General features: G+C 46.9%; 1 protein-coding gene across 1 annotated transcript in view; it reads left to right on the top strand.

Annotated features, from left to right (window-relative positions):
• Nucleotides 1-18,318, top strand: part of LYST (lysosomal trafficking regulator) — a 574,932-nt gene that overhangs the window by 27,243 nt on the left and 529,371 nt on the right. Inside the window, exon 2 of the mRNA XM_083176391.1 lies at nucleotides 5,312-5,501. Coding sequence (XP_083032517.1) covers nucleotides 5,312-5,501 — 190 coding nt within the window. The remainder of the gene's footprint in view (nucleotides 1-5,311; nucleotides 5,502-18,318) is intronic.

Here is an 18,318-nt window from a genome sequence, read left to right as displayed (position 1 = left end):
AATTCTGAATTTAAAGTCTCTGAATGTCCATTTGTGGGTAGACCATTTCAAAATGGAGTCTCTACAGTCAGTGCTACTAAGCCTGGACCAGGGAGAATTTTTGGCGTCCATGGATGTCCAGGACGCGTACCTTCATGTCCCTATACACCCAGAACATCAGGCCCTGTTGAGGTTTGTGATAGGAGACCTGCACTTGCAATTCCAGGCGTTGCCCTTTGGTCTGGCCACAGCACCAAGGGTATTCACCAAAATAATGTCTGTAATGGTGGCTGTGCTTCGGCTGAGGGGAATCATGGTAATACCGTATTTGGACGACCGGCTGTTCAAAGCGGAGTCAGCAGACATGTTGCAGAGTCATTTGGCAGAAGCCATCAGTTTTTTGCAGGCGCACGGCTGGATTTTAAACTTGCAAAAGTCTGAGTTGGTGCCGTCACAGAGACTTCAATTCCTGGGAGTGGTTCTGGATACCCACTTACATCGGGTATTTTTACCAGAGGCAAAGGCCAGGGATCTTGCTGTCTTGGTCCAGGAGATTCTCGGTTCTCGGAGCACATCAGTATGGAGGTGCCTCAAGTTGCTGGGGAAAAAGGGTGGCGTCTTTTGAGACGTTGCAGTTTGCCAGGTTCCACTCTCGGGTGTTCCAGTGGAACATTTTGACGGTTTGGTCAGGAAACACGCAGACCATGAAGTCAGAACAGATAGTGTTGTCTTCGGAAACTCGATCGTCCCTGAAATGGTGGACAGAGGTGGATTCCCTTCAGTGGGGTCGGTCCCTGGAGCTGGCTGGTAGTCACTACAGACGCCAGTCTCAGTCTCAGGAGCTGGGGGGCAGTAGTCTCGGACTTGCGTCTGCAGGGCTTGTGGACTCCAGAAGAGTCTGCTTTACCGATCAACATCTTGGAACTGAGAGCAGTGTGGAAAGTGATTTCTCTGGCGGGAGACAGGTTACAGAGGCTCCCTTTAAGGATTCAGACCGACAATGCCACGGCTGTGGCGTATCTGAATCACCAGGGAGGCACACGCAGCAAGCTGGCTATGTGGGAGGTGTCCAGAATCCTCTTGTGGGCGGAACAGAATGTTCCAGCCTTATCAGCTATATTCATACCAGGAGTGGAGAATATAGAGGCCGACTTCCTGAGCAGGAAGGAGCTGATGGAAGGGGAATGGAGCCTGAACTCACAGGTGTTTCACCAGATTACACGGAGGTGGGGAACCCCGGATGTGGACCTGATGGCATCCAGGTTCAATCATCAGGTACCCAGGTTCTATGCCAGAACAAGGGACCCACTGGCAGAAGCAGTGGATGCCATGACTATCCCCTGGGAGGGGAATCTCCTTTATGTCTTTCCACCTTTTCCAATGCTAGCAAGGGTGTTTAAAAAGATACAGGCCCAGGAAAGCCCGGTAATCTTAGTGGCCCCGGATTGGCCAAGGAGATCCTGGTACTTGAGGCTTCAGAGATTGTCTGTGGACTCGTGGCGTCTACCTCTGAGGTCAGACCTGCTAAAACAAGGACCGTTCAACCATCTGGATTCAGCTCGATTAAATTTGACGGCCTGGCTGTTGAAACCGCCATTTTGAGGAATAAAGGATTCTCAGAGGCGGTGGTTAACACAATGATAAAAGCCAGAAAGTCAGTGTCTTCAGCGAATTATTATAGGGTCTGGAAGACCTATATTCGATGGTGTGAAAGACAGAAGTCACACACATCACGCTTTAAATTGGCAAAAATGTTGGAATTTTTGCAGGATGGCTTTTCCTCAGGGTTAAGCCTTCAATCATTAAAAGTACAGATCTCGGCCTTGTCTATTTACTTCCAAAGAAGGATTGCATTATTACCGGAAGTACAGACCTTCCTGTAGGGAGTGTCTCGGTTGAAACCTCCCTACAAACAACCAGTAGCTTACGTAAGGTTTTTTGGGGCACACTTGAAAAAATATTAATAATAACGAGTGAATGATGTATTGAATATTGAGTGTAATAAAGCTTAACTTTTATTAGGGTTGCTACTAAGCAACCCTAATAAAAGTTAAGCTTTATTACACTCAATATTCAATACATCATTCACTCGTTATTATTAATATTTTTTCAAGTGTGCCCCAAAAAACCTTACGTATGTTCCTTTGTGGTCATCTTCGTGACCCCCTCCCTTTTTTTCAGTCTAAACACTGAACATCCTTTTGGGAGCACCGCCAACCGGACACCGCTTAAAATCTTCTCCAACAAGCGGTAATTATGTTGGCCTTTCGATTATTTGATTATTTAATAAATTTCAATCCATTACGTCTAACCAGTGCCAATCCTTCCCGCTAATCTACTAAACAACCAGTAGCACCATGGGATTTATCGCTGGTGTTGGAGTGCCTTCAAAAGGCGCCTTTTGAACCATTAAGGTCGGCTGATCTTAAATTCCTTACGTGGAAGCTGGTATTTTTGTTGGCAGTGGCGTCAGCAAAGAGAGTATCGGAGTTGGGAGCATTATCATGCAAGTCTCCTTTCCTTATATTTCACGATGATAGGGCTGTCCTTCGGACGGTACCCCAATTTTTACCGAAAGTAGTCTCTGCTTTCCATCTAAATCAGGAGATAGTTCTGCCTGTGTTTCAACCCCCAGAGGGTTCTAGGAAAAGGGACAAATTAAGAAATTTGGATGTTGTGCGCGTTCTGCCTGTGTTTCAACCCCCAGAGGGTTCTAGGAAAAGGGACAAATTGAGAAATTTGGATGTTGTGCGCGCCTTGCGCATTTATGTGGACAGAGTTAAGAGTGTCAGAAAGACTGATACTTTACTGGTTTTGTATGACATACACAAAATTGGTTGGCCTGCTTCTAAGCAGACCATTGCTAGGTGGTTGCTCTCTGTTATAGCGTTTGCATATACTAAAGTTGGTAGGCCTGTACCGGCCAGGATTAATGCGCATACCACCAGGTCGGTTGCCACCTCTTGGGCGGTTCGACATGGGGCAACAGCTGAGCAGGTTTGCAGGGCTGCCACTTGGTCATCTATTCATACCTTTGCCAAATTCTATAGGTTCCATGAGTTCGCGTTGGAGGACGCATCATTCGGGCGAGCAGTAATGAGAGCTGCAGACCTGAGCGTACCCACCCAAAGGACCGTCTCTGGAACGTCCCAGTGTTGAGCTGTGTCACCAGGACCATTGAAAGAGAAAAAGGGATTTTTGTAAGAACTTACCGTTCGAATCCCTTTCTCTGATATGGTCCTGGTGACACAGCGATCCCTCCCTTATGCTCAGTAAGTATCCCAGGTTCATGATGTTTCATGTTATATGGTTAAAAGTTATTGTTAAAAAAATGTGCATATAATATGTGCAGGCGTTTGTACTGAGTTAATGTATTCCAGTGGCTTTGAAAGATTGAACTGAAGAGTCCGGGATGCAGTAGGGGAGGAGCCTACACTCTAAAAGCTTTAGGATAAGTGCCTGGCTCCTTCGGACCCTCCTACATCCCAGTGTTGAGCTGTGTCACCAGGACCATATCAGAGAAAGGGATTCGAACGGTAAGTTCTTACAAAAATCCCTTTTTTTTTTTTAAGGTGCTGCCTGCCCAGCTTAAAAAAAAAAAAAAAGAAGCTTGGAAGCTTAAATCCTGGTATTCAAATCCCGCTGATTTTAGGCAAAAATCCCGGTATCCCGATCCCAGGATTGGCCTCCCTAATTGTAACTTTTATCAATACATTGTATGAGCTATTTTGCCTTTTAATCAGTTTACAAATTGACCATTTGTGCATAATATACAAATGTAACAATCATATGGAAGAGATTCCCAAAAGTAGTCATCAAGGTTTCGCAAAAGTCTAGGAATTGCATATATCCATGTCTTAGCCCAAATGGTTAATTTAAATTAAGTTACCTGTTGCAAAGCATGGATATACTTACACATCATTTACTATAGATTGTAAGCTTGCGAGCAGGGCCCTCCTACATTTTGACTGTCTGTAAATACCCTGTTTTGTTGTATCACTGTCCCCTATGTAAAGCGCAACGGAATATGCTGCGCTATATAAGAAACTGTTAATAAATAAATAAATTTAGTGCCTTGTGGACAGTGTTTGGGAGTAAGTAGGGGCCATACTGCATTTTCCAGCATGGCCCCTGTTCACAATATCCTCCGTCATATAGTGTGTAGACATTAGCCGATATGCACAAATGTATTGTTAACTATTATTGGCTATTGTGTACATGCCTGTAGTGTTAATAGAAAATTATGTATGAATGTGAAATACATATATTAAGCAATGCAGTCACTTTTTATATTTAACACTTTGAGTGCCAAGGGAATTTGTCAAAATAGGTGTGGAAATTGCCAAGCAAGCCTTATTAACCCTTTGAGTGCCAATGTTGCTGAGCGAGATCCTCAAAATATCTGTTTAAAAACGCCATTGATGCTCACAGCAACTTTTTTTTTTTCTTTAGGTGCAGTATTTAGCTAAACGTCAATCAAATGACCTTGGTTGTATTTATTTATATTAAAAGAATAGTCTGGGTGATTCTGGCATTTTTAGCGGATGTTTTGAGAATCTTTCACAAAGTTTAAACTTTTGAGTGCCAACTTTGGTGTGATCAGTCCAAAGTTTAGCTGCTTTACCCTATCATACAAAAGTATTAAAGGTATTCTTGCAAGAGAAACATGTTGAAATGCATAATGTAACCTCTTTAATATTTTAATAACCTAAATTTCTTAACCCAGTGAATTGACTATTCTATACAGTACCAGTCATTAAGTTACGAAACACTCCCATTTTTTTTCACTCTTTTTAATAAAATTTAAACAATTCAAGACCAGTGAATTACCTGAAATGGTATAAAGATCCATAATTGAGGTTGTCTTGTTAGTGTTTTTATATGCAGGGTGACCGTTATCCTATACAGGTGTTGTGTACTTGCAAGAAGCAATAACATTGGCCTTGTCTGTGTAGTAAGCACCTTGTTTTCATGGGTGTGATATGACATTCAAAAGGTTGACATGTTGACCCCATGGTGCTGATTCAGTATATTTTGCCTCCCACCCTACACAAACACCCAGGTGCCCAAACATTTGCATAACACTCTGTTTAAAGTGATCGAAGAAATACTGTACAATGTAAGGTGCCCATAAAACAATAGAATTGCCTCTCATGGTCTATGGGTCAACAACGGATGTGTTTAATATTCAATAATTTACCTTGACCCAAGAATGTCAACATAGATCTAACTATTTTCACATTGTATCTTTATGTATTCATGCATTCCTTATGTCAAGAGAACTATATATTGTTCCTTTAACCGTTATTACATTTTTTTTTGTCAATTACAGCCTCATCATGAATAGCTACTGCAATGTCGTAGCTCGAGAATTTTTGTCAGATGTTAACAAGCTATGCAGTGCAGGAAAAGAGATCAGGGATGATGAAGAGGAGGAAAGCCACATGGCAATACTTGTTGAATACCTCATGAAAGGGCGTGGACTTATTCTGCTCAATACTCTTTCTAGCAACGTTGATCAGGTAACCGTAAAAAGATACCTTTTGACAGTTTTTTAGAAAATGTACATTTGAATATGAGACTGCAGAACATAGACAGGTCCATAAAAATTATAACATCAACACAATTCTCATATTTTGGGCTCTATACACCACCACAATGGGATTGACATGAACCAAACATATAGGCCTTTAACTGCAGTCTTTCAGCTTTAGTTTGAGGGTATTTAATCCTCAATCAGGTGAACGGTGTAGGAATTACAACTCAAATCGACTCAAAAGCGGTTTTATGTGGGCTATTCCCTCCTTATTTCATCATCAATTAAGCAGATAAAAGGTCCAGAGTTGATTCCAGGTGTGACATTTGCATTTGGAATCTGTTGCTGTCGACTCTCAATATGATATCCAAAGAGCTGTCCTTATCAGTGAAGCAAGCCACCATTAGTAGTGTTCATTCTAGCACCCGCCAACTTTGAAAACCCATGCAGTTCCTCTTCCCTGCCTGGGGTGTCGCTGTCTGCTGTGGTGTTTCTAGCACATGTCTGGTTTGCATATCAGTGCTGATATACAGACCACACTGTGCTAGAAGCATTGAACAACTTCAAGCAAGGTAAATATAATACTTATTACACAATATTACTATACTGTACTTATCCACTCTACTTAACCCTATCTCTAACATACACCAATCATATCATGCTCACAAAACTGCAACTTCTCATTTCATTACATGGAATACTCACCAAACTTCAACCATCCTATAATCTCCCTGACACTCACCACTCAGCACACATTGCCTCTTCCATTATTCACTCCCCTCTTCTAAACACTCATGAGCTCTTTACTTACTTGTCTACTTGTACTTTCACATCCACAGCCCACCACCAATATAAAAAAAAACCACGAACATCCACCTATATATCTCTCCTTTATAATCTTATTAGCTGGTGACATATCACCAAACCCAGGCCCCAACCACCTGTCCCACTCAGATTTTACTGGTTGTAGGCCTAGAAATTCAGCTAACCTCATAAATATCGCATGCCTGCCACCACACACCAAACAGCTTAAATGTACCCTATTGAATGCACGCTCTGTTTGCAATAAATGAACATCCATCCATGACCTCTTCATCTCTCACAACTTGTACCTGCTGGCCATTACAGAAACCTGGCTCACACAATCGGACACGGCCTCGCCTGCAGCACTGTCACATGGTGGTTTCTACTTTACTCACACCTCCAGGCCTGGTAACTGTAAAGGAGTTGGGGTTGGTATAATTATTGCCACAAGCCTTCACATACTCTGTTCTACCACCAGTTCCTTCACTCACATTTACATAATTTGAAGTTAACTCTATTAGGGTTTTTTCCCCTTTCTCTCTGCATGTTGCTGCTATCTATCGCCCACCTGGGCTTCCCAAAACTAAATTTCTAGAAGATTTCTCTGCCTGGCCTGGCTCCCCCATTTCTTATCTGCTGACATCGCAACTATCATCCTGAGTAACTTCAATATTGCTATTGACAGTCCACCATCTTTGCATTCTTCCAAACTCCTCTCTAAACTCCTCTCTCGGCCTCTCCCAGTGGTCCGACTCCTCTACTCATGAGGAAGGCCACTGCCTTGACCTTGTTTTCACCAGGATGTGCTCAGTCTCTGATTTTACTAACACTCCCTTCCCTCTCTCTGATCACAATCTCATTACCCTCTCGCTCTCCTCCATTACCCCAAGCTCACTGACACTGAAATCATGCCTACCCTAACCCGCAGAAATACTAATGCTATTAATTTTCCACAACTTTCCCCCTCCCTGCAACAACAGCTCTCACTAATTTCTACATTTACCTCTCCTGACTCTGCTTTTTCCCACCTCTACCAGACTCTTGAAACAGTCCTTAATGAAGTGGCTCCAGCTACCCATTTCACCCCACGTAGGCTTAGATGCCAACCGTGGCACTCCAAAACAACACTTACGAAATCAGTCACATAAAGTTTAATGCCAATGGTGCAAATCTCGTAGTATGACTTATTTCCTCACATAAGACTAGCTACCACTCCTACTGCAATGCTTTGGACACTACCAAACAAACATATTACCAATCTCTCATCTCTTCTCATGCCACCAACCCTAAGCGACTTTTTAACACCTATAAGTCTCTTCTGTACCCTCCCCATCCTCCCCCACCGGCTACCATCAGTGCACAAGAATTTGCCTCCTACTTTAAGGACAAGATTGATAGCATCCGAGATAAAATGGTATGCTCCACAACTTCTAACCCTCTTTCTTCCCCACCTGAACCCTCTGGCACTTTCTCTTCATTTGAGCCCACAAATGAAAAGGAAGTATCCACACTCTTCTTTTTTTTCATCATTGTTTTTTATTAAAGAGAATTGAAAGGAAGAGGTAGGACATACAATGATATGTACAGTGATATATAAAACAGCTTGTCAGTTAGGAGTAGGATTGTACAAAACAGATAAAAGACAATGACTGGTACATTTTCAGATTCCAGCATGCAGTTAAGCCTATTCTCCGTTTCAGGGACATTAAAGCTGGGAGTTGAGAATTGAATCCTGCTCTAATACATAACCGTGTCCTAATCTCATAACCACAAAATACTATTTATTGGTAGGAGAAGCAAAAGGAAAAGAAAAAAAAGAAATGAAGAAATAAAGAAAAAGTTAAAGAAAAATAAAGATAAGAGGAATAAGACAAGACAGGCACAGTAGGGAAGTGTACATACGTGGGGGGGACATATAGCAGGCGGGTGAATCCAAATATCGGGGCCCAAGTCTACACAGGGACTTGGTCCGTTTTTAAATTATATATACTACTTATGGTGAGTTTAGGCTGGACAAATTCACTTGGTCGCTGAGACCTAGGGGTTGGCCGCTCTTTTCCCGGAACTCTCCCCATCTGAACCATTTCATGTGCACGGAGGAGGGGGAAGAGGAGTATTTACAGCTTGCGGTTTCAAAAATGTAGTGTTTATGTACTGCATTAGTGATACTTTGTATCGTAGGCACCGAGGGGGACTTCCACATTCGTCCGATAGCCGCTTTAGTTGCTATTAGAATGTGGCCCAGTATATATCTATCACAGCTAGGCAGTGGGAATGGGAGCTGATGTAGTAAAGTCGCCAGGGGGTCCTCAGGGATAGCGACACCCAAGACTTTGTCTATCAGGGAGAAAACCTCTCGCCACAATGATCTTAAATTCGCGCATCCCCAGAAGATATGCACTAACGATCCAACCGATCCACATCCCCTCCAACAAAGATTAGATACGGAGGGCCAGATGGCATTGAGCCGGCTGGGGGTAAAATACGCTCTGCTACATAGTTTATAGTACATTTCACAGTGATGCGCGCATTTAGAGATTTTAAAACCGGTCCTGAAGATGTCGTCCCAGACTGACTCCGGAAGTTCCCGAGCTAGATCTTTCTCCCAACCAATCTGTGACACCAGCTTCCCTCCCCTGCCCAAGAGTATTATATATTTGTACCATCTGGAGATACCACCCTTGTGGTTGGAGGATGATAGGAGGAGGGACAGAGCTGGCGGAAATCGAGGTGCTTTTCTCCCTGTAAATTCTGACAACCAGTGTCGTATCTGCAAGTATTTAAAAAAGTCGTGTTTAGGGATGTTGAACTGCGTCTGTAGTTGGGAGAAGGAGAGGAGGGCGTTTGTGTCGTAGATGTCTTTCAAACACTTGATTCCCCCCTCCATCCAAGTCTCCAGACGAAGGTTAGGGATCAGGTTGCTAAACGAGCTAATGGGGAGACAGGGGGCTGGTAGCAATATATCTGGGTCTATCGTGACAACCTCTTGCCAGGCGCGCAAAGTGGCTTTAACCGACAATCCCGGGCCCGTCCATGAGGGAATCGCCCTGGCTGGTAGAAAGAAGAGCTCGGAGAGTGAGCAGTTCTTCATGAAGGCTCTTTCAATACAAACCCATGGTTTGGGGCTATGCTTCACAAACCAGTCGCGGGCCTGGCTCAGAATGCAGGCCGCTTGGTATCGCTCAAGATCTGGGTATGCAGGCCGCTTGGTATCGCTCAAGATCTGGGTATGCAACACCTCCTGAGTCTTTTGGGAGCACCAATGTGCGCCTGGCAATGCGAGGTCTCGCTCCCTTCCAGATGAAGCTGGAGAATAGTCTATTGATCCTAAGGGTTAGCTTTCTAGGGGTAGGTCTAGGTATGGCTCTAAACAAGTATAGCAGCTTGGGAAGTAACGTCATTTTGGCTGCCGCTACCCTCCCTAACCAGGAAATTTCGTGTAGTAGCCAGTCCTTTGTAAGTTTCTCAAGCGAGTTAAGCAGAGGGGTGTAATTGCATTCGATGATGTCGGGTTCCCTGGCTAGCTGAACCCCAAGGTATTTAATAGCTTGTGTTTGCCAGGAATATCTATACTCGTCTTTAAGTCGCACTAAAGTCTCAAGAGGGATATGTAGCGGGAGGGCTTCAGTCTTGGTCGTGTTGAGTTTATAGTATGAAATTTTTGTGTAGAGGTCTAGGATGTTGTGCAGGATAGGGAGGGATGATGTAGGATTTGTGATGCATAGCAAGATGTCGTCAGCGAATAGGCTTATTTTATGTGAGAGTCCTCCAATTGTCGGACCCTCGACTCCCCGGTTCTTCCTGATTGTCTCAGCCAGGGGTTCTATTGCTAAGGCAAAGATAAGGGGCGATAGGGGGCAGCCCTGTCTGGTCCCGTTGGAGATGCCAAAGGGTGCCGAGAGGGTTCCATTGGTGAATACCCTTGCCGATGGGTTAGAGTAAAGGGACATAATAGAGCCCAAAAATCTTCCCTGGAATCCGAATGAGTCTAGCACTGAGTTAAGGTATCCCCAGTGTAGCCTGTCAAAGGCTTTTTCTGCGTCCAGGGACAGCACCAACAGGGGCTGTCCCTGGTAGTCACAGTGTTCCATAACATTAAATACCCTGCGGGTATTGTCTGGCGCCTGTCTCCCTGGGACAAACCCCACCTGATCTGCCGCTATTAGTGAGGGGAGTAAGGGGCATAGGCGATTGGCTATTAATTTGGCATAGATTTTTACATCGACGTTTAGGAGCGCAATCGGGCGGTAGTTAGCTACTAGGGCTGGTGACTTACCCGGTTTGGGGATGGTAACAATTTGTGCCTCCGACATCTCCCTAGGAAAGGAATGGGAGGATGAGGCCTCGTTAAAGACCCGTAATAGTACCGGGGCTAGCTCAGGCTTATATTTTTTATAGAAGTTGGAGGGGTAACCATCCGGGCCTGGGGCTTTATCTACCGGGAGGTCTTCAATCACATTCTCGATCTCCCGGAGGGACCAGGGGGCATCTAGGAGGAGACATGTTTCAGGGCTCAGTTTAGGTAAGTTCAATGTGTTCAGGAAGGCCTGAATGTCGGATTCTACAGGTTGAGGGGTTTCAGCATCTGATTTTAAATTGTATAGCTGAGTGTAATACTCGGCAAATAAGTTGGCTATCTCGCTCGGGTCGGAAACCCTAGCCCCTCCAGGAGCCGAGAGGTACTGGATCCGGGCCTTCGCCCTTTTCCCTCTCAGTTTCCGGGCTAGGAGTCTTCCAGCTTTATTACTGAAAACATAAAATCTTTGATTCAGGCGAGCTAGATTGCGCTGCACCTCCTGGAGGTAGAAACTGTTCACCTCCTCCCTAGCTAACAATAGCTGCTTGTAGATAGATTTATTAAGAGGGGTCAGCTTATGTTCCTCCTCTAGCCCCGCCAGTTTCCTCTCTGCAGTTTCTAAGTTGATTTTGTGAGCTCTTTTAATCCTAGCAGCTGCCTGGATTATTGAGCCTCGGATTACAGCTTTTAGCGAGCACCAGTGGTTGAACGTGTTGGTGTCGTCAGGTGAATTGTTGTCTAGGTATGATGTGATATCTTGCTGAATTGCATAAAAAACCCCTGGCTGAGACAATATGAACCTACCCATCTTCCAGGGGCCGGGGGTCTGGTTACGCGCGTCTATGTCCCAATCAATGAGGAGTGGGGAATGATCTGACCAGGACATGGGAAGAATCTTGATGTCCGATATAGATGCTAGCGTCAGTCTGTCCGTCAGTAACATGTCAATCCTGGAATATGAGGCATGGGGGTGGGAATAAAAGGTGAAGTCTCTCTCCCTCGGGTGTTTGACCCGCCATGCGTCGTAAAGGTCAAACTCTCCTAGTATCTGTCCAAGGCCCGTGGGGGACCTAACACTGGAAGGTCTCGGTCTGCCGGGTGAGATTCTAGGTGTATTAGATCTGTCGACTACCGGGTCGACAACTAGGTTAAAGTCGCCCAGCATCAGGATGGCGCCACTAGCGTTCCTCTGGACCGCTGCGCAAACTTTTCTGCAGAATTGTAATTGTTTGGAGTTGGGGGCGTAGCATGACACCAGGGTGACTTCCTTACCCTCCAGAGACCCCACTAGAATAAGGAACCTTCCCTCCGGGTCAGAGATTTGGGACTTTAAAATGAAGGGGCAGGATTGTGAAAATAAAATAGCTACTCCAGCCTTTTTGGTTTGGGCATTCGCCATATAGCAGGAGGGATAGCGGCTATCAGAGAATCGGGGGGGGGTCAGAGTTTTTGAAGTGGGTTTCTTGGATGGCCACAATGCTCGCCCTCTTTTTATGAAAGAAGGATAGAGCTACTCTACGCTTTTGGGGAGAGTTTAGGCCCTTTACATTTAATGTAATAATTATAACCATAACTCACAGGGATATGTAGCGTAGCGACCAGGTGACGGATGTCACGAGGGGGCGTTGTTTTGGATACCCAGAATGAGGATCGTAAGGGGGGTGAGCTAGAGACAGGGGGGGAACATACATAAGGATAATCTAAGAAACAGAAATAAAACATAAACAACTGAAATAGAGAGGCTCTCAAATGAGCCCAAGTGAGGCGCCAAAGTAGCAACACCTCACGCATGTGGAAAGGGGGGTAGCAACAGGCTGCCCCCGCTCCCCTCGGGGGAGTTTATCTATTGGTATAAGTCTAACATTGTGAATTTTCAAGGCTAAGAAAATTTCAGCTCTAGAGAGACCCCACTCGGCCAGACCCGCGACACGAGTAGCATACAGTACTAGCTAACAGGTGTATGAGACGGATATCCTATAGCCTGGTTCGCCTGGCCCGCTTAGTCACGGGGTAGGCATAGTGTACTCATGGTCAGCCGCCTGGGATCCCCCCGAGCCCAAACCACAACCAAACCTCAAAACAGTCAGAGTATATAAACAAAAGGAAGAGAGAGATTAAGGCAGAAAACAGATAATACTACATTTCTATTTTTGTAAAGAAACCTGGAACTGTAGTCCACTGCTGAACCTCCATCTTGAGCACTAGCTGTGTTTCTCGGCCACCGACCAGTCCGGCTGAAGTCGGCGGGAGGGAGAAGAGGCATTGGGGTCATCCGATATGTTCCATCTCGCGATCAGTTTCTGGCCCTCTTCCACACTCGAGATGACAATTGTAGAGCCTTCTCTGGTTACAAGAAGTTTAGTCGGGAAACCCCATCTGTATGGAATAGAGGCCTTGCGCAGGGCGGATGTGATCGGGAGGAGGGAACGTCTCTTAGCCAATGTGAACTGGGAGAGGTCTCCGAATAGTTGTAGGGAGCCCAGGGTGGCAGCAGTATCTGAAGAGGGTCTGGCCGCCTTTAAGAGAGCCTCCTTAATGTGATAGAAGTGAACCCTCATCAACACGTCTCTTGGGGCACCATCCGGGGCGGATCTAGATCTTGGCAGACGATGAATTCGGTATAATAGCAGATCTTGTGAGGAGGCGGAGGGGAGTAACTTTTTGAATAGGTCAGTTGCGAAGTCATAAAGGCTGCTGTTGGAGATGGATTCTGGGACGCCCCTCAATTTCAAGTTGTTTCTACGGGAGCGATCCTCCAAATCGGCGACCTTCTCCCTCAGGACTGACACCTCCCCCTCAATGGTATCGTGGGAATCTATTAGGGCGTTGTGGGATTCAACCATCTCTCCCATCTTGGTTTCTAGATGGTCAGTACGTTCGCCCAAGTCATCAATGGATTTTTGGCATGTCTGAAACATGGAGCGGAATTCGGAGGCAACCTCATCCTTAAATTGGTGGAATAGAAGCCTCAGTGTGCCCACTGTTAGGGCCTCCGAGTCATCTAATCGCGTTTGGGTGGAGAGTGATTGAATTGGGGATGGGTCCGGGGGGGCCACTTGTTGGGGGGTCTCGGACGTGGACTGGGTCATCCACACTCTTCTTATCCTTCTACCAGGGGCGGATTGGCCATTAAAGTCACTGGGATGTTTCTTGGGAGGCCGGCCGACCCTAAGGCCGAAAGCTGGAGGTGACACTGAATGAAGGAGCCGGCCGGCCACAGCAGAGTTAATATGGTTAGCGGTGGCCATGCCGGCAGAGGTTCCCTGGCTCCAGCTTTGTGCGTATAGCTGCAGCTGCCACTCTTCCGGTTTCCCACATTACAGGGAGAGGAGGCTGGCCGGAGCGAACACCAGCAGCAACTCAGGTGGTGGAGCTGCGGCTGACAAGACAGCGGGTGGTGCCGCACGAGCATTGGGCACAACATAAAAGGATCCCAGTGGAGTCAGAAGCGGAGTCCCCCCCCCCCCCGTTGCTGCTGCTCCTGCACTCAGTGGCTGCTGCTGCCTGTCACACAACAGGCAGTGGCGCCAGCTGAGTTTTAGCTCCTTCCCAGCTCCCATGTCCCAACCCCCCTTAAGCTACATCAGTTTCAGAAGACACTGAACAGGGGGCGGAGCTACCCGGAAAGGATGGGCCGAGCCACACCTGGCAAGGGGGCGGAGCTACAAAGGGCGCTTCAGGGAGACTGACAGGGTTAGGGGGGGGTGTGGCGAGGCGGCGGGGACTCGGGGGGGGGGGAGCAGCCCCGTTGTAAGGCGACGTGCGCAAATCCCCTTACGGGGGATGGCGAATCTTCCGCCATCCCCTGCAAGAGCGAGACCCGCTCTATCTGTAGGCAGCGCCACTACTGTCGGCAACTAGTGTGGGCTTTACGTATAGGCAGCGATACTACTGTCGGCAGCTTGTGTGGGCATTACATATAGGCAGCGCTACTACTGTCGGCAACTGGTGTGGGCTTTGCATATAGGCAGCGCTACTACTGTCGGCAACTGGTGTGGGCTTTACATATAGGCAGCGCTACTACTGTCGGCAGCTGGTGTGGGCTTTACATATAGGCAGCGCTACTACTGTCGGCAGCTGGTGTGGGCTTTACATATAGGCAGCGCTACTACTGTCGGCAGCTTGTGTGGGCGTTACGTATAGGCAGTGATACTACTGTTGGCAGCTGATGTGGGCGTTACATATAGGCAGCGATAGTACTGTCGGAAGCTGGTGTGGGCATTAATTAAAAGCAGCAGCACTACTACTGTCGGCAACTGGCGTGGGCATTAGGTATAAGCAGGGCTACTACTGGCATAATGTGTAAGCACATCACAATGTGTGACATAATGTGAAATAGGCAGTACTGTGTGGCATTACCGCGTGTGCCATAATGTGTAATGGGCATTATGGTGTTATTGGTACTGTTATGTTGCCACGCCCCTAATTCTTTGGCGCGCGCCTATAGCGTGCATTCTCCCAGTTCTCGCTGTGGTAGTGGGGCAGTCATAAATTCTCTTTCTGGCACAGGGCACCAAAACGTCTAGTTATGGCACTGGTGCTATATAATGTGAATAAGATGGTGTACTGTGTGGCGCAATTTGAAATGGGTGTACTATTGTGTGGCCACGTCCCTTCCTTGTGAGACCACAGATCTTTTTTTTTTTTTTGTGTGCACGGTCCCTTTATAAAGTATGAGAGGGCGCAAATGAAAGTTTGCAGGGGGGCGCCAAAGACCCTAGCACCGGCCCTGACCACAAATGTTTTTTCTAATGCATTCCATCCCAGAATCATAGCGCCGTGCTACCCCCCTCTCCACAAGCATTTTACGATTTGATGGCCTGTGGGGTGATAGCAAAGCCGACCTATTGTAATTTAATTTGGCTCCTCCTCCCCACAGGCCCGAGAATCGCGGTAAAACGCCATGGAGGGGACTAATTATGTAAGACGTCTAGTCATAACACTGAGCAACGACAAATACTGCTGTTGCTGTGCATTCTTTTCAGGCTCTGAGTCCCAATATTTACAGTAAGTGCAAGTGTGTGTATGAGACAGCATTTGTATTTACAGATGGTGCTGTTTTCATTGTCCAACAACTCGGTAAGATGGGGACGTGCTAGAATCATGCTTGCGTGTATCATTGCTGCGAATGTGGTGCGCAAGTGTCACGCATGCGCATCCCATTCTCAGCGAATGGTGCGCCGAGATGGGACGACATGCGGCATTGTTGGGTTGAATGAAAACTGCTCCAACAGTAGTTAAAGTAAATAAGAATATACTGTGTATATACAGTGGGTATTTCTCTTTCAATGGTCCTGGTGACACAGCTTCACATTGGGATGTAGGAGGGTCCGCAGGAGCCAGGCACCTATCCTAAAGATTTCAGAGGGGTAGGCTCCTCCCACTGCATCCCAGAATCCTCAGTTCATTTTAGGTGCCCACCGGAGTGGGTGCTATTCTGAAGAGGCTGCGAAGGTTTAGAGATAGATTAGGTGTTTCTTATTATATTAATTTTACACTTAGTCAGGTAGGCACAGTGTGAGGATTCTCATTGAATCCTCACACTGACAGCACTGCAGGAGCTGACAGAAGCGCGTCCTGTCGGCTCACTGCGCACAGGGAAGACACTGCCTGTGCGGCGCTGACAGCTTCTATTAAGAAGCTGCCTGGGCTCCGGAGCACACTGAAGCCGGCTCAATGCTAGGTGGGGATCATGGGGGACAGGCACTCTGTGATGGTTTTGACCATTTTCTGAGGAGCTTTCACGCTGAGATCCTTCCCCAAGAGGACAGCAGCGTGTCACAGGCCAAGTGGTCCCCAGGCGAGGGGGAGACGCTAGGAACAAGGAAATCATATAGTGGGAGCGGCTGACTGGGGGTAGTTGGCGACAAAAAAGCTACAGACCCCGCAGCAGCGGGGACTTTGGTCTCTTCCCTCACTCTGTTTGGCGCCATTCGGGAGACTCAGTCTGCGGAGCTGAAGTGGCTGAATTTAACAGAGTGTGGATTTCCTGGGCATCGCTTCCCCCCCCTTCTCTGGAAGGAGCTTCAGACAGATAAGTGGCTGTGATATACATTAGCACTGAGTATAACACCTGTTCATTGTGCACTGTGTGATTTCTTTGCATCATGTCAGAGCAACAGTCCGTGGCTTTGGGGGAGGGAGCCCCTATTACATTGAGCGCATGTTGTGTTTGTACACTCAAATTTGTCCCTGAACAGATGACCAAAGGGGGATTGTGCCTGATTTGCGCTGGTGTGAGACCCATGGGCAGTGAACCCCAGAGGGTAGAGCAACCGGAGCCTGCGTGGGCCAGTGCCCTGGGCAGGTCTGTTAAGGCTTTAGTGCAACTGTTAGACAGGCAGAGTGATGTTATGGTGTCTTCCCCAAAACCTATGTCATCCTCTCAACAGTCTACAGGCTCCTTGCCTCTGACCCAAGCAGATCCTGGCCTCTTGCAGGTGATGCAGGACACTGCTAAGGGTATTAGCAGATTTAATGATTTGCTGGATAGATTTGATAATGATGCCGTGGGGACCCCAAAAAGGTCCTTTGCTGGCTGTTGTCTGGAGAGGAAGGAGAATGCACGTCAGACATTCCCTGGGATCAGGGTGATGATTCTGAGGATACCTCGGCCCCAGGGGTGGAGGATTTGATTGCTGCTGTTAAGCAGGCTTTAAATTTGTCCGAGGAGGACAAGACTCCTGTCAAAGGGGTGTTTAAACGGCAGCGTAGAGAGGCTGTAACCTTCCCGGCAGATGAAGGTTTACAGGATATTTTGGAAGGGGATGGAAAACGCCCGATAAGAGGCTTCAAATGCCAAAAAGGTTTTTGAGTCTTTATCCTATGCCTGAGGCACATGCAGACCTCTGGGAAAAAGTGCCTGTAGTGGATGCTTCTGTGGCAAGGCTTTCAAAAGCCACTGTGCTGCTACCAGTCCAAGGGGGTGCGGCTTTTAAAGACCCCGAGGACAAGAAACTTGAAGGAAACCTCAAAGCGATATTTGAGGGGATGGGGTTTACACTCAGCGCCCTTATTGCGTCAGCTTGGGTCTCTAAAGCTATGATTGTTTGGGCTAGCAATTTGTGTACTATATTGCATGCTGATCCAGGTGTGTTGCTGCTGGCTGAAAAGCTGAAGGCTTATGAAGGAATATGTGCTTGAGGCAGAGGAGGAAGCTATCAAGATGGCTTCTAGGGTATCCACTGTGTCCTTTAATGGCAGGAGAAGTCCTGTGGCTCAAAGCCTGGGAGGCGGATAACAAATCCAAAAAGGCCTTAGAGGCGTTGGCTTTTAAGGGAAAATTGTTATTTGGATCTGAGCTGGAGATTATTAAACAGGCCACTGGAGGCAAAAGCACTTTTTTGCCGGCACCCGCAGCTAAGCAAGCTTTGAGGTTTTCAGCCTTTCGGCCTTCCTTTGGGCCCTCCCCTAGAGGGGGAGCGTCCTTTCGAGGACAGGCATTCAGGGGAAAATTCCAGTCATCTAAGGGTAAGGCCCCAAAGTCAAAATTCGGTTCTTTCCACAAGAAACCAAACACCAAAGGTGATGAGAAGCCCTCGGCATGACCGCCTAGGGACCCCCATCTGTGGTCAAAGTGGGGGGTCGTCTGCTATGGTTCCGGGAAACTTGAGCATTGCTGGAGCAGGATCCTTGGGTGTTGGACATTGTATCACAGGGATACAAAATCCCTTTCAAAGGTCTTCCTCCGAGAAGATTCGGT

The sequence above is a fragment of the Crinia signifera genome, chromosome 3 (assembly GCF_055691185.1).
Source record: "Crinia signifera chromosome 3, ASM5569118v1, whole genome shotgun sequence".
Taxonomy (NCBI): domain Eukaryota; kingdom Metazoa; phylum Chordata; class Amphibia; order Anura; family Myobatrachidae; genus Crinia; species Crinia signifera.
The sequence above is the reverse complement of the archived record's forward strand: the minus strand, read 5'-3'. Positions and strand labels throughout refer to the sequence as shown.